Raw genomic sequence first — 15,398 nt, 5'->3', positions numbered from 1 at the left:
TTACTTGACCTCATTGAGCTTCAGTTTCTTCATCTGCAAATGGGAGCAATAATAAAAAACACCTACCCCTTTGCATAGGATTTAATGAGACAATGTAAAGTGTTGAGTATGTGTGTCTGGCATGTAGTAAGGCTCAAGAAGAGAACTTGTCATTGCTGTTGTTGTTGTTGTCTAAGATTTGTCTTCCCAACGAAGATCTATAAATAGATCTTGCTTCGTAACATTTCAAGGTTTTTCTTTGATTCCCCAGGCCCGACATAGGGGTTCAGGATTGGGGGTGGAGAGGAAAATTCTTAGTTGGAAATTTTTTCGTCCTTTTGAACTTTCTCAACTAAGAATAAACTCACATGATCATGTCGTTGGCATTTAAAATGGTCATACAAATGCACTAAGCATGGCTTGAAAGAAGGAAAAATAGAAAAGTACTGGGTGAAGAAAAGGCTATATCCAGATGATTTGATTCTCTTTGTGATAAATTTTCTACAAAGAATCTGTGCTACTTTTCTTTTTTAATATTTATTTATTTATTTGGCTGCACAAGATCTTAGTTGTAGCATCCAGGATCTTTCATTATGGTTTGCCGGCTTCTCTCTAGTTGCAATATGCAGGCTTAGTTGCCCCACAGTATGTGGAATCTTAGTTGCCCAAGCAGGGATCAAACCCACATCCTCTGCATTGGAAGGCAGATTCTTAACTGCTGGACCACCAGGGAAGTCCCTGCATTATTTTCCTGTAAAAAAATAGAGATCATATTATGATAAATTAGTCCTGTTTTAATGGTGCTTGGGCTTCCCTGGTGGCTCAAGGGTAAAGAATCCACCTGCAATGCAGGAGATGCAAGAGATCCCCGGGTGTGGGAGATCCCCTGGAAGAGGAGATGACAACCCACTCCAGTGGGAAAATCCCATGGATGAAAGAACCTGGTAGACTACAGACCTCCTGGTGGGCTAGGGTTGCAAAGAGTTGGACACGACTGAGCAACTAAGGACACACATACAATGGTGCTGATCCTTCCGTGTTTGACTAGCAAACTGGTGCTGACTGTTGTCTGGGGACCTCGCTTCCTCTCTTCTGGATGTCACCATCCTCACAGCATGGCAGCTGGCTCCCTCCAAAGTGAACAATCCAAAAGAACAAGGCAGGGACTTCCCTGGTGGTCCAGGGGTTAAGAACCTGCCTGCCAACGAAGGGGACATGGGTTTGATCCTTGGTCTGGGAACTAAGATCCTGCATGCCAGCGGGCAACTAAGCCCATGCACCACATCTATTGAACCCTTGTACTCTGGAGCCCGTGCACCACAACTACTGAACCCCTGAGTCCCAATTACTGAAACCCATTGCCTAGAGCCTGTGCTCTGCAACAAGATAAACCACTGCAATGAGAAGCCTGCACACCACAACTGGGGAGTAGCCTCCGCTTGCCACAACTAGAGAAAGCCTGCACACAGCAGTAAAGACCCCGTGCTGCCAAAAATAAATAAATAGATAAATAAATAAATGGAAAGAGCAAGGCAGAAGCTGCGGTGCTTTTTATGTCCTGGCCTCAGGAGTCACACACTGTCCACTTCTGCCATGTTGTACTGATCATGTAGGACCAGCCCTGACTCACTGTGAGTGGGACCACACTGCAGCAGGAAGTGTGGATCTTTGGAGGCCGTCTTGGAGGTTGGCTGCCACGTACCATGTATTAGAGAGTGCCTTGATGCAAAGCATAGCCTCATAATGCCTAATGGAGGCCTTGGGGAAATGTGACTTTTAGACCCAACTTAATTTGAATTCAAAATCTAAGAAGTCCATGTGAAAGTGAAAGTTGCTCAGTCAATTGTCTGACTCTTTGCAACCCCATGGGCTATATAGTCCATGGAATTCTCAATGCCAAAATACTGGAGTAGGTAGACTTTCCCTTCTCCAGGAGATCTTCCCAATGCAGGGATTGAACCCAGGTCTCCTACCTTGCAGGTAGATTCTTTACCAGCTGAGCCACAAGGGAAGTCTATAGAGCCAGGTAATTCTTTTTTAGATAAGAAATAATGTCAAAGCAGCTAAACCTTACCATTGATTCCTGGCCACCCCAGACCCACTGCTACCTAGTTTCACACTCCTGTATTTGGCTTAAGGCTGAATTAGTCTTTACAAATAGATGGGTAAAACTACCAGGTTTAATAGTTCGTCAGCCAGAACAGTAGATACAGGAGGTAAGTTGCTGGATGTCCTTATGATGGAATGATAGTGGAGGAAGAGCTCATATGTGCACTTTCAAGTTTGAAAGCATTTAGATTACAAGTAATTGAACTGCATCAAGATAACTGATTTTTTTTTTTAATTTTTAAAACAATTAGAGGGGAAGGGGGCACAATCTTATTGTTGAGTGACTGCTTTTCTGTCACCTTTGTACATTTTGCTTTCTCGAACTAAATTCTCAGCTGTTTACAGGAAATGAGTAGAAGTACAAAGATTTACATGCAGCAATATTTACTCAATTTTAATGTCAATATAAAATAACCCAAATGTCAATGACACCTTGGTTTTAAAATAATAAAATAAAATAAATCAAATGAACAATAATAGAAAAATGAAGGAAATAACATGATGCATCCACACACTGGAATGTTATTTAATCCCCAAAAACAATGTTTATAATAATTTTAATATCATAGGACTTCAAGTAACATACAATATATAAAACTACCTGGGAACAAAGCTGTTCATACTTAATAACCTCAGCAATATTTATATAACAAAATGTATAAAATATTTGGACCAGACAGACACAAATAGGATAAGTACTGGAAGAAAATATACCTACTGTTGTCTGTGGTTGGAAGAACTGTGAGTGGATTTTCTATATTTTTGGTATTTTTGAGATTGTCTACAATGGGCATACCTTTTTAATCATGAAAAGAAATAAAGTTTCTTTTTAAAAAGTGTCAGTCTTCAGTCTAACAAAAAACCATTGCTCTTTGCTAATATTTGTCTCTTGCCCCACCCACATATCATGAATCATGAAAAAAAGGATGATCAGATAATGAGAACCAAGTCTCATTCATGTATTCACTTCATTTATTTAAACCTCCATTCCATGCCCCCAAATGGGTTCTCACCACCTTATAAGGAACTGGTTGTAGGACAAGTTGAACCCAGTGGGGGGAAATCAGGAGACAGTTTTATTTTTCTGACCTCACTGTCTTTCAAACCAGCCAATTGGCTCTTCTTCCCCTGAATTCTGGAATGTACCTTGGGCCCCCTGTGTCTTTCCCCGTCACTAGTGTGGTTAATAAGCCGTCTCCTTCACCTATGCCCTTGAGCGCTAGTGAACCCCAGAATCATATGGCAGTGCCATAAAAGCAGGTCGCCTACAGATTGACACCATTTGTATAAAGTTTAAAAATGCACAAACAATTGTACAAACTGCTTAGCAATATCTGCCCGGGTTGAGAAAGTATGAGGAATTGTCAGGGAAGGAGTGCAGTAAAATTGCAGTCGTGGTCCCTTGTGAGGAAGGGAGAGGGGTGTGTTCACGGAGGAGTTCTCTGGGGCCTCAGCCATATTATGAATGCTTTAATTTTTTAAACTGAGAGGTTGATGCATGAGTGTTTGTCATGTTCTACTTCTTGATGTCTTTTGGATGTCTTAGATATTACCTAATGATTTTTTAATTCAGTCTGATATAAATCAGAGCTTCAAGTTTTCATTTAAAACTTCAATAAAAGGAGTAAAGGGACTTCTCTGATGGTCCAGTGGTTAACACTCCACACTCTACTGCATGGGACATGGGTTCAATCCCTGGTCAGGAAACTGAGATCCTGTATGTCACACTGCTGCTGCTGCTAAGTCGCTTCAGTTGTGTCTGGCTCTTTGTGACTCCATGGACTATATCCTGCCAGGCTCCTCTGTCCATGAGATTCTCCAGGCAAGAATACTGGAGTGGATTGTCATGCCCTCCTCCAGGAGATCTTCCCAACCCAGGGATCAAACCTGTGTCTCTGATGTCTCCTGCACTGGCAGGAAGGTTGGTTCTTTACCACTAGCGCCACCTGGGAAGGTTCTTTACCACTAGTGCCACCTGGGAAGAAAAAAAAAAGGAAGAAAAGCTTCACCCTTTCCCCAATTTCACAGCCCTACCAGTCTCAGAAAGCTGCAGTAAAAAAGAAAAAAGAAAAAAAGCTGCAGTAGGTGGGAAGATATAATTTATCTTTTCTCTCCCTGTCTCCAGCTCAGGGTTCCTGCGGAAAACATGGGCAGGACAGGAGAGAAGAAGGGAGGAGGGGTAAAGGGAGCCAGTCTAACTTGACTGGGGCCGCTGTGGTCCGGCCTTGGTGACCCCACAGAGAGCCATGTGGGGTGTTTTCAGGGTCACTTCCTACTTACCTGCCCTAACTCCCCCCAGTTCCCGTCTGGAAGCAACCCCCTGTACCATCACCTGGAGAGGGGTGGTACACCCCCAGCCTGGCCCACCACTCAGTCCTCCCCCACAGCATCTAGTTCTGGAAGGCCTACCGTTACAGACTCTTTCCACTAGGGACCCCTTCTTTGGAGGGAAGCCTTTCAAGATAACTCAAGCCCCGCTGCCTCTCAGGGTCCATTCCAGACTCACAGAAAGCCCCAGCACTTTGCCCACCCAGGCTCTGCAGACGCAAAGCACGCCCACCGGATCCTTCTCCCTCACATAGCCATCCCGCGGCCCCAGGCAGCCTCTCATCCTTACACTTTCCCAGGAAGTCACACACCAGGCAGCCCACATGATCAACAAGCTGCCAGGACATGGGCGAGCCTCTCCATGAAGTTCCCCGAAGCCCCTGAACTTGGGGAGATCTCCTCCTTCTCACTTACCATGTCCTGACAGCCCTCTGCAAAGAAGTCCCCGCTTAGCTGCTCAGACCCAGCTCTCTGTTGATGGAGGGTGGGAGACCTCTGCAGGAGAACACTTTGAGTCTCCTGGTGACGACACGCTGCCTCACTTTAGAAGATGGAGTTCAATGTCAGCTGTTGTTCTTAGCAGCAGTTTAAACATAGGAAGACTCTCATTTAACATCCTATTCTGCAAATGATACTTTAAGATAAGATCCCTCAAGACAGGTCAGTGACTTAATGTCAGTTGAAGCAGTTCAATAGAAAAGGCCAAAACAGGCTTTGTGGGCATCACTGCAGCACTGGCCTCATCCAGTTATGTTTAAAAGATCAAGAGGAGTGAATGGAACACATTTTCTGTGAGTGATCCTCCATGAATATTTGTAAAAACCGTATTACCCATCAGGTTTCCCTTTTGGGAAACCAGGAAAACTCAAACTTGAGGTTCAGTGCCCACCTTCCAAAATTAACTCCCCCCAATGTGTGTTTTTGTATATATCTCTGTTTAATTTCATGTTTCAATTTATTAAAGTAATATTCACATCATTTGGGGAAGTACGTGGCAATGTGAATCCTAAATAAATATTAAAACAGAAAGAAAACATAAACAAATGAATTTCGTACAGAATTTAAGCTGTCTACTGTAAACGACATTATTTCTCCTTCGGTCTAAAAACAATGTCCCTGACTTGCCATAGGTCAAGGAAAGTTTTAAAAATGTGGCAGTTTATGGACCAGTCTGACCTGGAGACCATGAGGAGCCTGAAGGACGCCATGGCCCAGCACGAGTCTTCCTGTGAATACAGGAAGGTGGTGACGCGAGCGCTGCACATCCCCGGCTGCAAGGTGGTTCCGTTCTGCGGGGTGTTCCTGAAGGAGCTCTGTGAGGTGCTGGACGGAGCCTCTGGCCTCATGAAGCTTTGCCCGAGGTACAATTCGCAGGAAGAAACTCTAGAGGTGAGACCTTTCAAAACTCTCATGATCTGGAGAGTCGTTGTTGCCTCCTGGCTTGTCACACACTGAAGCCAGAAGAGAGACACCTCTGAGCCGGGGGCTATCCATTGTCACAGTTGTGCTGACTAACAGTTAGATCCTTGGGGGCTTCCCTGGTGGCTCAGATGGTAAAGAATCTGCCTGCAATGCAGGAGACCTGGGTTCGATTCCTAGATCGGGAAGATCCCCTAGAGAAGGGAATGGCAGCCCACTGCAGTATTGTTGTCTGGAGAATTCCATGGACAGGAGCCTGGCAGGCTACAGCCCATGGGGTCACTAAGAGTCGGACATGACTGAGCAGCTGACAGTTTCACTTTCACTAGATCCTTGAACATCCCAAAGAAAAGAAGGCCAACTAGCACTATTGGGGCTTTATATTAAGTTAGCTTTAATGGGGCAATGTACAAATGGTGCTGTTTTTCTGGGTGTTTTTTCTTAAGGTTGATGGGATTTTCCTCTCTTGTTAGGTGCAAATGGGTGAAGGGGATATAATAAGTCAGATGAGAGTAGTAACTTTTTGGGGTCAGTGGAAGAAAGAATGAGGGGAAGTCAGTGCTGCCTTCTTTTCCTCCACTCTGTCCTCTGAGGATGTGCTCTGGGCTCCTGATCATGCTGTCCCCAGCCCATTGCTGCTCATTCCCAGCCCCCAGCACGGGAAGAACCACATGAGCTTGGACTCAGAGTATTGGGCAGTGCAGAGAAGAGGCACTGAGAAACAGAATATACAGACACCTCTCTATATGGTGTTTAGAAATGAAAGAAGGGATTGAAAGGTGGGGGAGATTTGAGGAGTCCCATGCCTGGAAGTCCCATACCTAAATCTAGAGTCATTCTCGCCATGGTACCAGCACCCACTGTTGACCTTACACACACACACTCTCCCCCTCTCTCCTTCTCTCTCTCTCTCTTTCTCACCCTCATTCACACCCCTTCTTGGTGACAGTGGGAAGACTCTCCTAAAACTGCAGCCTCTTCCAGGTCCCCTGGGAGCAAAAGAATTACCTGGTATCAGGGAGACTTAGAGCCCCTGACAGGTGCTGGCAGCATTACTGGCTTCTATCTCCCTGGCTTGTGAAAGGGATCATAAAGTGCAAGAAGAGACTTCCCCAGTGGTTCAGCGGTAAAGAATCTGCCTCCAGTGCAGGAGACGCAAGTTCAGCCCCTGGGTTGGGAAGATCCCCTGGAGGAGGAAGTAGCTACCCACTCCAACGTTCTTGCCTGAAAAAATCCCATGAACAGAAGAGCCTGGCAGGCTACAGCCCATGAGTCAAAAAGAGTCAGACACAACTTAATGACTAAATAACAACAACAAAAAAAAAGTGCAAGAAATGAAGGAGAAAGCTTAAAGCAAGCCCCCCAAGCTTGCTTGCACCGGCTCCCTCACATCTCAAAAGTAGGGAACTCCATATCTCATGGCCTAGCCATCCCTCTGACCTCTGACCTCTGATGGGAGATACTTCCCTGATTACAAATACAGACAATAAGAGCTTATAAATCACCAGGAAGCCTCTGTGTTACTGTTAAGGTATATGGGAAATAAAGCAAAATGTCCCCCTTCCTTGATCGTTTCCTTGGGCCCCAGTAATTTTATCTGGTTCCATAGAATAATAGATTTCTGTCATGGTTTTTCTCAATTCTCACTACAGGAATAAAATAACTCTATCCTTCCTCTGTAAAGTGGCTAATCTTCTCCCTAGGGAACCTTGAAATAATATTGCTTTTTGTGTTATAAACTTGAAGTGGAGTGTTGATTCCTAGAGGGACTGAAATTGTCTTAGTGGAAACAAGAGTAAGTTTTGGTATTTCATGTGGTGAAAGGAAAAAATGTTTTTCCTGGAGGTTGGTTTTCCCCCCAATAAAATAGGCACAAATGCCATTATTTATGATTGTTATGATTTCGTTTCTCTAGCCAAGTAGGTTATTTAGATGTAGTATGTGAAGCTGCGATAACAAATCCTCAATATATTTCTCTGTAGTTTGTAGCCGATTATAGTGGACAAGATAATTTCTTACAACGAGTGGGACAGAATGGCTTAAAGAATTCAGAGAAGGAATCCACTGTCAACAGCATCTTTCAGATCATCAGGAGCTGCAGTCGAAGTCTGGAGACAGAGGAGGAGGACAGCCCCAGTGATGGGAACAGCTCAAGGAAAAATTCCCTGAAGGATAAAGCCCGATGGCAGTAAGTTTTACATGGGATGTTTTACATGGGATTTAAAAATTGGGATTCTCATTTCTTCTTTTTCCTACTCCAATTTGGTTTCAGTTGTAAATAGCATCCATATATGTGTTAGTTGCTCAGTCGTGTGCAATTCTTTGCAGCCCCATAGACTGTAGCCTGGCTTCCCTGGTAGCTCAGATGCTAAAGCATCTGCCTGCAATGCGGGAGACCGGTTTCGATCCCTGGGTCAGGAAGATCTCCTGGAGAAGGATATGGCAACCCACTCCAGTACTTTTGCCTGGAAAATGCCATGGACGGAGGAGCCTGGCAGGCTACAGTCCATGGGATCGCAGATAGTCACACACGACTGAGCGACTTCACTTGCACTTTCAGACTGTAGCCCACCAGGCTCCACTGTCCATGGAATTTCCCAGGCGAGAATACTGGAGTGGGATGCCATTCCCTTCTCCAATAGTATCCAGAGTATACATTATAAATCAACTATACTTTGATGTGTTTGTGTATGTGTGTTAGTTGCTCACTTGTGTCCGACTCTTTGCAACCCCATGGACTGTAGCCCACAAGGCTTCTCTGTTCATGGAATTTTCCAGGCAGGAATACTGGAGTAGGCTGCATTTTCTCCTGCAGGGGATCTTCCCGATCCAGGGATTGAACTGACATCTCCTGTATTTCTTGCCCTGGCAGGCTAATTTTACCACTGTGTCACCTGGGAAGCCCCAATACTTCAATTAAAAAACTAATTTTTTAAAAAGGGTTTATTAGTTACTGGGTAAGTCATGGGGCAAATATTAACATTTTTAAATCAAATATACTGATTTAGTAGGATTGGCAGAGAAGGCAATGGCAACCCACTCCAGTACTCTTGCCTGGAAAATCCCATGGACAGAGAAGCCTGGTAGGCTGCAGTCCATGGGGTCGCTAAGAGTCGGATACAAATGAGTGACTTCACTTTCACTTTTCACTTTCATGCATTGGAGAAGGAAATGGCAACCCACTCCAGTGTTCTTACTTGGAGAATCCCAGGGATGGGGGAGCCTGGTGGGCTGCCATCTATGGGGTCGCACAGAGTCGGACACGACTGAAGTGACTTAGCAGCAGCAGCAGCAGTAGGATTGGAGTCAGTCATACCCAGAAATCAGCACTGTTGCAGCTCCCCCCAACTTCTGATGATTCTAAGGCAGCTCATCACTGATTGACAAGCATTGCAATGCTTCCAGGGTATCACTTTCAGGTGGCATCTGCAGCATTGTGATTGCCTCGCTGTTCCGATTGCTGTTTATTGACAAGCATTGCAGTCTACCCATGACATGCTTGCTTAACCCAAGACCAAATGAGAAGTTCAGAAATCAATGGTCTTAGGGTAGCCATTGCATCTCTTCAAGGCCATTTACTCATGGTCAAGCCCAACTCAAAGCGGAGTCTGATCCACCTGGAAGAATCCTTGAGCGTGACCCAAAAGCAGAACATCTGCTGGCTTTGACATCTTGGCCACAAAAGGTTCTGTTTGTGTGGCATACTCATGAGTCATACCTGGCAGTTGTCTCCCAGTCCTTGTAAAACATCGCTGTTTGTTTTGCAAAGTCTTTCCTGGATGACTATGTGTGCATGAACCTACATTGGGAAGAGACAGTGTTTCTGGAAAATAATTCCTTTGGAATTGTAGTGCTGGATCCTCAGGATCAGTTGTGAACACAGAAATGAACACCTGTGCCTGAATCCCAAGTATTGTTATTAAAGAGATGAACCTATATACCCAGTTTTTCCAAAGCCTTTGAGCTTTTTTCCAAACCTCATCTCCTAGCTCATTCCCCCATAGGGGATCCAGGTGCTCAAAGATGAACCAATATTGCCCTTATCACAATGTCACATCCCTAAAGCTCAAATTTCACAAGCAGCTTCTACCAATTGTTCTTTTTAAGTTGGTTGTGAGTCAAAGATTATTTGAAAGTTTCTCACTAATTTTTGCTGATGTTGGTGCCATCATATATAAATAGAGAGAGGACCATCTACAAATAAGCACAGAGGCCTCTCATAGCCCTTAACTCCTTAATCTACATCTATCTACCTGTCTCTATACATAGGTATCTATGTATATATCTACATCCTCCCACAAAATATTTTGTAGATGCTTATAAGAATAGATATAAATAATTGAAGATATAAAGGGAAAAGGAAAGTAGGATAGGAAAAAATAAAACATACAGAAATGTATACTATATTGTCTTTACAGTGACTAAATTTTGTTCTGAGATAGTGACCATAAAAAAGAGGGAATCAGGAGTCACAGTCTTTGTAAGAAAAATCAAACAGATGTTTGGGAGAAGCACACCTGTTCTTCATACTGAGATCTGGCTGAAATTCCTTCCTTAAATCCTCCAATAAAGGATATGTCATCTCTGAATAGATAAAATTTCATATGATTTTTTTTTTTATAACAACCTTCACTTGAGGCTGTGTGTGTAGGTGTATATGTTACTTATAGGTGTTAGTCTTTCTAAAAATACTTTTAGGAATGCTTGTGACTAAGCTGGTAAAGAATCTGTCTGCAGTGTGGGAGACCTGGGTTCAATCCCTGGGTTGGGAAGATCACCTGGAGAAGGGAACAGCTACCCACTCCAGTATTCTGGCCTGGAGAATTCCATGGACTGTATAGTCCTTGGGGTCGCAAAGAGTTGTGGGCATGACTTAGTGACTTTCACTTCACTTCCCTTCACTTTTGGTTGAGACTCAGAGACCAGGCCTCTGAGTTTTTCTTTACCATCTTTTTCCTTTTGACTAGGTTTCCTTCAAGTAATAAATTTCATACCTCATACCATCACCTCTTTTGAAATCATTATTTCCAATTCTCTGCTTGTTCCTTTGTCCCCTCCCTAATCGTTTTATCATCTACATTCTAAGATCACTGCTTTTCTACTTCCCGTTTTCTAGACTGCACTTGTAAGCACTCTTAGAAGGGGAAAAGAAGCACAAAATTGCAAATATTTCTTTTACAAAACCCAAGAAGTCAGGTTGAAATCCTCACGTTGAAATTTATGTACTTCAGTACTGGTAAATTTTCTTACCTCACATGATGGCTATTTTGAAAAGAACCACTGAACACACAAGATGAGGGTGGGGGTGTTTAATAGAATTCACTGAAACCAGATCAGCAAGCACTATTTCCAGGACCATTTGCCAGGACTTGGGAATCCATTTCTGATCCGGAGTCCTGCATTAAAATATCCAGTACAGGGCTGTGTGTGAAAAAGGGATTTTCAGATCTCAAAACCCACGGGAACTGTGCTTTGTTGTTGATTTTGCTGAAACAAAGACTCTGTAAACAGTAACCTCCAGCCCCTTTCCTATGGCAGCCACCAACCCTGTGAAAATTACATCAGAGAAAGAAGGGATGACCTCATGGTCATTTGGTTCACCCAACCTGTAGGGTGTCTAATAATTCTTCTCAAAGATCTCAGCTGCTCCTGCCAGAACACCCACTCAAAACATTGACAGAAACCCCAGAAAGATGGTCATAAGAAATTCAAGACCTCAGCAGGAAAGGAACAGGGCTGAAATAATCTCAAGACGTCAGTGAGATCTTAAGGGCATCAACTTATCATCTCCGTGTACAGTTGAGAAAGTGGTGCCTAGAGAGGTGAAGTCACTTCCCTAAGTGGTGCCTAGCAGAGCTGGGTTATGAGCCTGACCACGTGATCAACTGCAGGGCAGGCTGTTTCCTCTTGCAGTGTTGAAGGCATTTCTTGTCACTGTGGAACCCTCAACTTCTTTTTATTCCTAGTTCCTATAGATTAGGAACATCTAAATTCTAAAAGTAGCCCAGTTACATTTCATATGACCTATAAAGCTCATTAAAAATGACTTTTCAAATTTACCACTATGAAGAATAAATAAGTTTTGCTTGTGTGAGTGTAAGTCATGAAGGCATAAGAGTAGCGTATGGCACCATTGTAGGAAAATGGGAATTAAGAATATTTAGGTGTGTAGAGAAGAGTGTTGGGTGCTATAGGAGCCACAAGTTCTTATTACCAACATTGTCCACCCTCTCTGAAATACTTCTTAAGGATTATTCCATTTGGAGAAGTTGGATATAAGCAGATAACAAGTTCAGGCAGAACCTTAGAAGGGAGGCTGTTTGGGATGATTCAGAACTCAAAGCTTGCAGTCACATTGTCTGGGACTGTATGTTGGCCCCACCACTTACTATTTGTGTCACCTGGGTAGGTGACTTAATCTTGCTCTTGTGCTGTGCTTAGTCACTCAGTCGAGTCTGATTCTTTGCAACCACATGGACTGTAGCCCACCAGGGTCCTCTGTCCATGGGATTCTCCAGGCAAGAATACTGGAGTGGGTTGCCATGCCCTCCTCCAGGGGATCTTCCCAACCCAGGGATCAAACCCAGGGCTTCTGCATTGCAGGCAGATTCTTTACCTTCTAAGCCACCAGGGAAGCCTACTAAGCCTCAATTTTATAATCTGTAAAGTGGGAATGATTATAATGCTTTATTTATAAGGTTGTTGTAAGGATTATGTGAGAGGATACATGTAAAATAAGGAATTTTGCATTATAAAGGCATATAAATGGTGGCTGTTGTAATTAACGCTTACCATCACAAATAGCGGAGACCTTAAGGTATGGGCACCTGTGGCAACAGTCACCATCTGAGAAGCAGCCCTCAGTCACCCTGCCCTTCTTTATGGGAGAACACAGAGTATGCGCTGCTCTCCCATCCCAACAACCTCAGACACTTCCCTGAAAGATGACCCCACAAGGATAGAAATAAGAAAGCTAAACGTGAGTTCCTTTGCTGTGCATCTGAAACTATCACAACATTGTTAATCAACTATACTCCAATACAAAATAAAAAGTTTTTTAAAAAGCTAAGCATAAGGAAATAGAGCATCTGAGAAAAGATCATAGATACCAGGACTTGCCACGTATACACATGCACACTTATGTGCACACATGAAATAATAAAATGATAGGAAACCAGACACTTATTCTCCATGAAGGATGGTGCAGCGTTATAAACACCAACCTCACAACATCCTTTAGGGACACCTGACTGCCTCCGCCCAGCCAAGAGCTTAACACTATCTCCTCCTGCCCCATGGCTGGCTCTGTTAGGGGCTTCTGGGACTGGGGATACCCAGGACCCCTTCTCTTTCTCTTTTTTCTTGTCTGCTTGCCAGTACACAAGACCCAGTCCTGCTTCTATTACCTTAACAAAGAAAGCCATTTCCCCCGTCTGCACAACATTCAAGGGCTTCCCAGGTGGCTCAGTGGTAAAGAATCCGCCTGACAATTCAGGAGTCAGGGGTTTGATCCCTGGGTTTGAAGATCCCCTGGAGGAAGAAATGGCAACTCACTCTAGTATTCTTGCCAGATTAATTCCGTAGACAAAGGAGCCTGGCGGGCTATAGTCCGTGGGCTCAGAAAGAGACAGACTGGAGCAACTGAGCATGCATGCACAACGTTCAGTTTAAGCTTGTTTATCGCTTGAATCCCAGCATGAAACTTGGACACCATTTTTACAAAGAAGCAGTGTCTGTTTGGGTGGCTGTGTTTTAGGATATTGACTTTGCACACAAACTGGGCCATACTACTAGTATTTGACATGCTATTATTTATCAAGAGCCTACTTTTAAAGGAACACTGTTTTAAATACTTTACATTTAAATTAGTTAATCCTCACAGTGATTCTGTTTCGCTCAAGATCTCACATTTAGCAGGGCCAGAATTTAACCTCAGGCAGGCTGGCTTTAAAGTCCTTGCATTATGCAGCTATAATTTAGAAGCTGCCTATGGCTGAGGAAAGTGCTAAGTTAATTAAAAGCAAGAATTTGCCAGAAGCAAAGTTGAAGCTCTCAATTTTATTACAGGGTACAGCTATAGCAAGTCCTTTGGAAAAAGTGCACCTTTTCATGTCTTACAAAATTAAATTTAGGCTTATCACTTGATGAATCATGTTTATATAATCCATTTAACTCTGCAGGAGTAACAAAATGTTATGAAAAAAGTTAGTGCCAAGTCGCTTCAGTCATGTCGGACTCTTTGCAACCCTGTGGACTATAGCCCACCAGATTCCTCTGTCCATGGGATTTCCCCAGACAAGAATACTGGAGTGGGTTGCCGTGCCCTCCTCCAGGGGATCTTCCTGAGTCTCTCGTGTCTCCTCCATTGGCAGATGAGTTCTTTACCACTGGTGCCACCTGGGAAGCCTGATAAGTAGCCCACTTTTCCCCTAATGTAAGATCTTCAGGGATTTCCCTGGTGGTCCAGTGGCTAAGACTCCACGCTCCCAGTTCAGGGGGCCGAGGTTCAATCCCTGGTCAGAGAACTAGAGTCCACATGCTGCATCTAAGAGTTCAAATGCCACAACTGAAAGATCCCTCATGCCACAATGAACATCAAAGGTCCCATGTCCCCAACTAAGACCTAGTGCAGCCAAGTAAATAAATATTTTAAAAATAAATATTTTTTAAAATGAGTTATATTTTTAAACAGATTTTCATCATGGAACATTAGAAAGGTATTTACCTGTCAATTTATAGTTTCTAACTGAAGGATGCTTCAGAACCTCTTCAGAGGTTGAATATAAACTTTCCTTCTCTTTTTACTTCTTGGTCCTCTCCTTAAGGCATATGACCTAAATTTGACTAGGTAGGTTTTTTTTGCCAGTACCCCATCTTTGATGCCACTTGGTTCCTGAGTAACTCTTTAAGTCCCACCTAATTCCTTTTTGTAAACCCACAGAAACTTGTCTCCTGAGAGAATCAGGCACAGAAGTGCATAAAATTCACTATATGATGTAAGAGACAAAGCTACTAGTTTCCTTCTTAAAGTGATCTTACTTTATTACAACTGCCAATTTTATCTTGGGCATTAGTCCCTAGAAGAGGAATTATTAACACCTAACATTAGTTCTTTTGTGTCTAAAATAGAACTGATGCTAAGAAAGATAGTGTCCATTCTCTCCCAGCTTACATCATAGCTGAGCAGTTGAAACAGGCTCCAGAAAAGCCTCATAATTTTTCTTTTCCAGATACGACTTTTCATAATGCCTATAGTTTTTCACTGGAAAATATTTGATTTAGCTCAGAACTCAAATTAAATGGAATATGGAAAACACCATTTCTCTTGCTAAATTAAAACCAGAAGTTCTATGTCCAAATCAACATATGTTACATTTCATGGGTATTGATACTCTCCAATTGAATCATTTTTGCTCTTAGGGGGAAAAAAAAAAAACACCAGCAAGCAGTGTGACAGGGAGAACGTGGAAATGGTCCCAGAGAAAGGAAATAAAAAGATTAAAGAACTTGGATGTGGCCCTGAGGAAAGCCCCTCTAGAGGAACAGCTGGACTGATTTAGCCT

At 43.3% G+C, this 15,398-nt stretch overlaps 1 protein-coding gene across 6 annotated transcripts in view; it reads left to right on the top strand.

Annotated features, from left to right (window-relative positions):
- The window catches only part of PLCE1 (phospholipase C epsilon 1), a 360,038-nt gene that overhangs the window by 264,007 nt on the left and 80,633 nt on the right, over window positions 1-15,398 (top strand). For all 6 annotated transcript variants that reach the window (XM_043475947.1, XM_043475946.1, XM_043475945.1 and 3 more), the window contains 2 exons: window positions 5,547-5,805; window positions 7,818-8,023. In XM_043475947.1, coding sequence (XP_043331882.1) covers window positions 5,547-5,805; window positions 7,818-8,023 — 465 coding nt within the window. The remainder of the gene's footprint in view (window positions 1-5,546; window positions 5,806-7,817; window positions 8,024-15,398) is intronic.

The sequence above is a fragment of the Cervus canadensis genome, chromosome 8, assembly GCF_019320065.1.
Source record: "Cervus canadensis isolate Bull #8, Minnesota chromosome 8, ASM1932006v1, whole genome shotgun sequence".
NCBI classification, from domain to species: domain Eukaryota; kingdom Metazoa; phylum Chordata; class Mammalia; order Artiodactyla; family Cervidae; genus Cervus; species Cervus canadensis.
The sequence above is the reverse complement of the archived record's forward strand: the minus strand, read 5'-3'. Positions and strand labels throughout refer to the sequence as shown.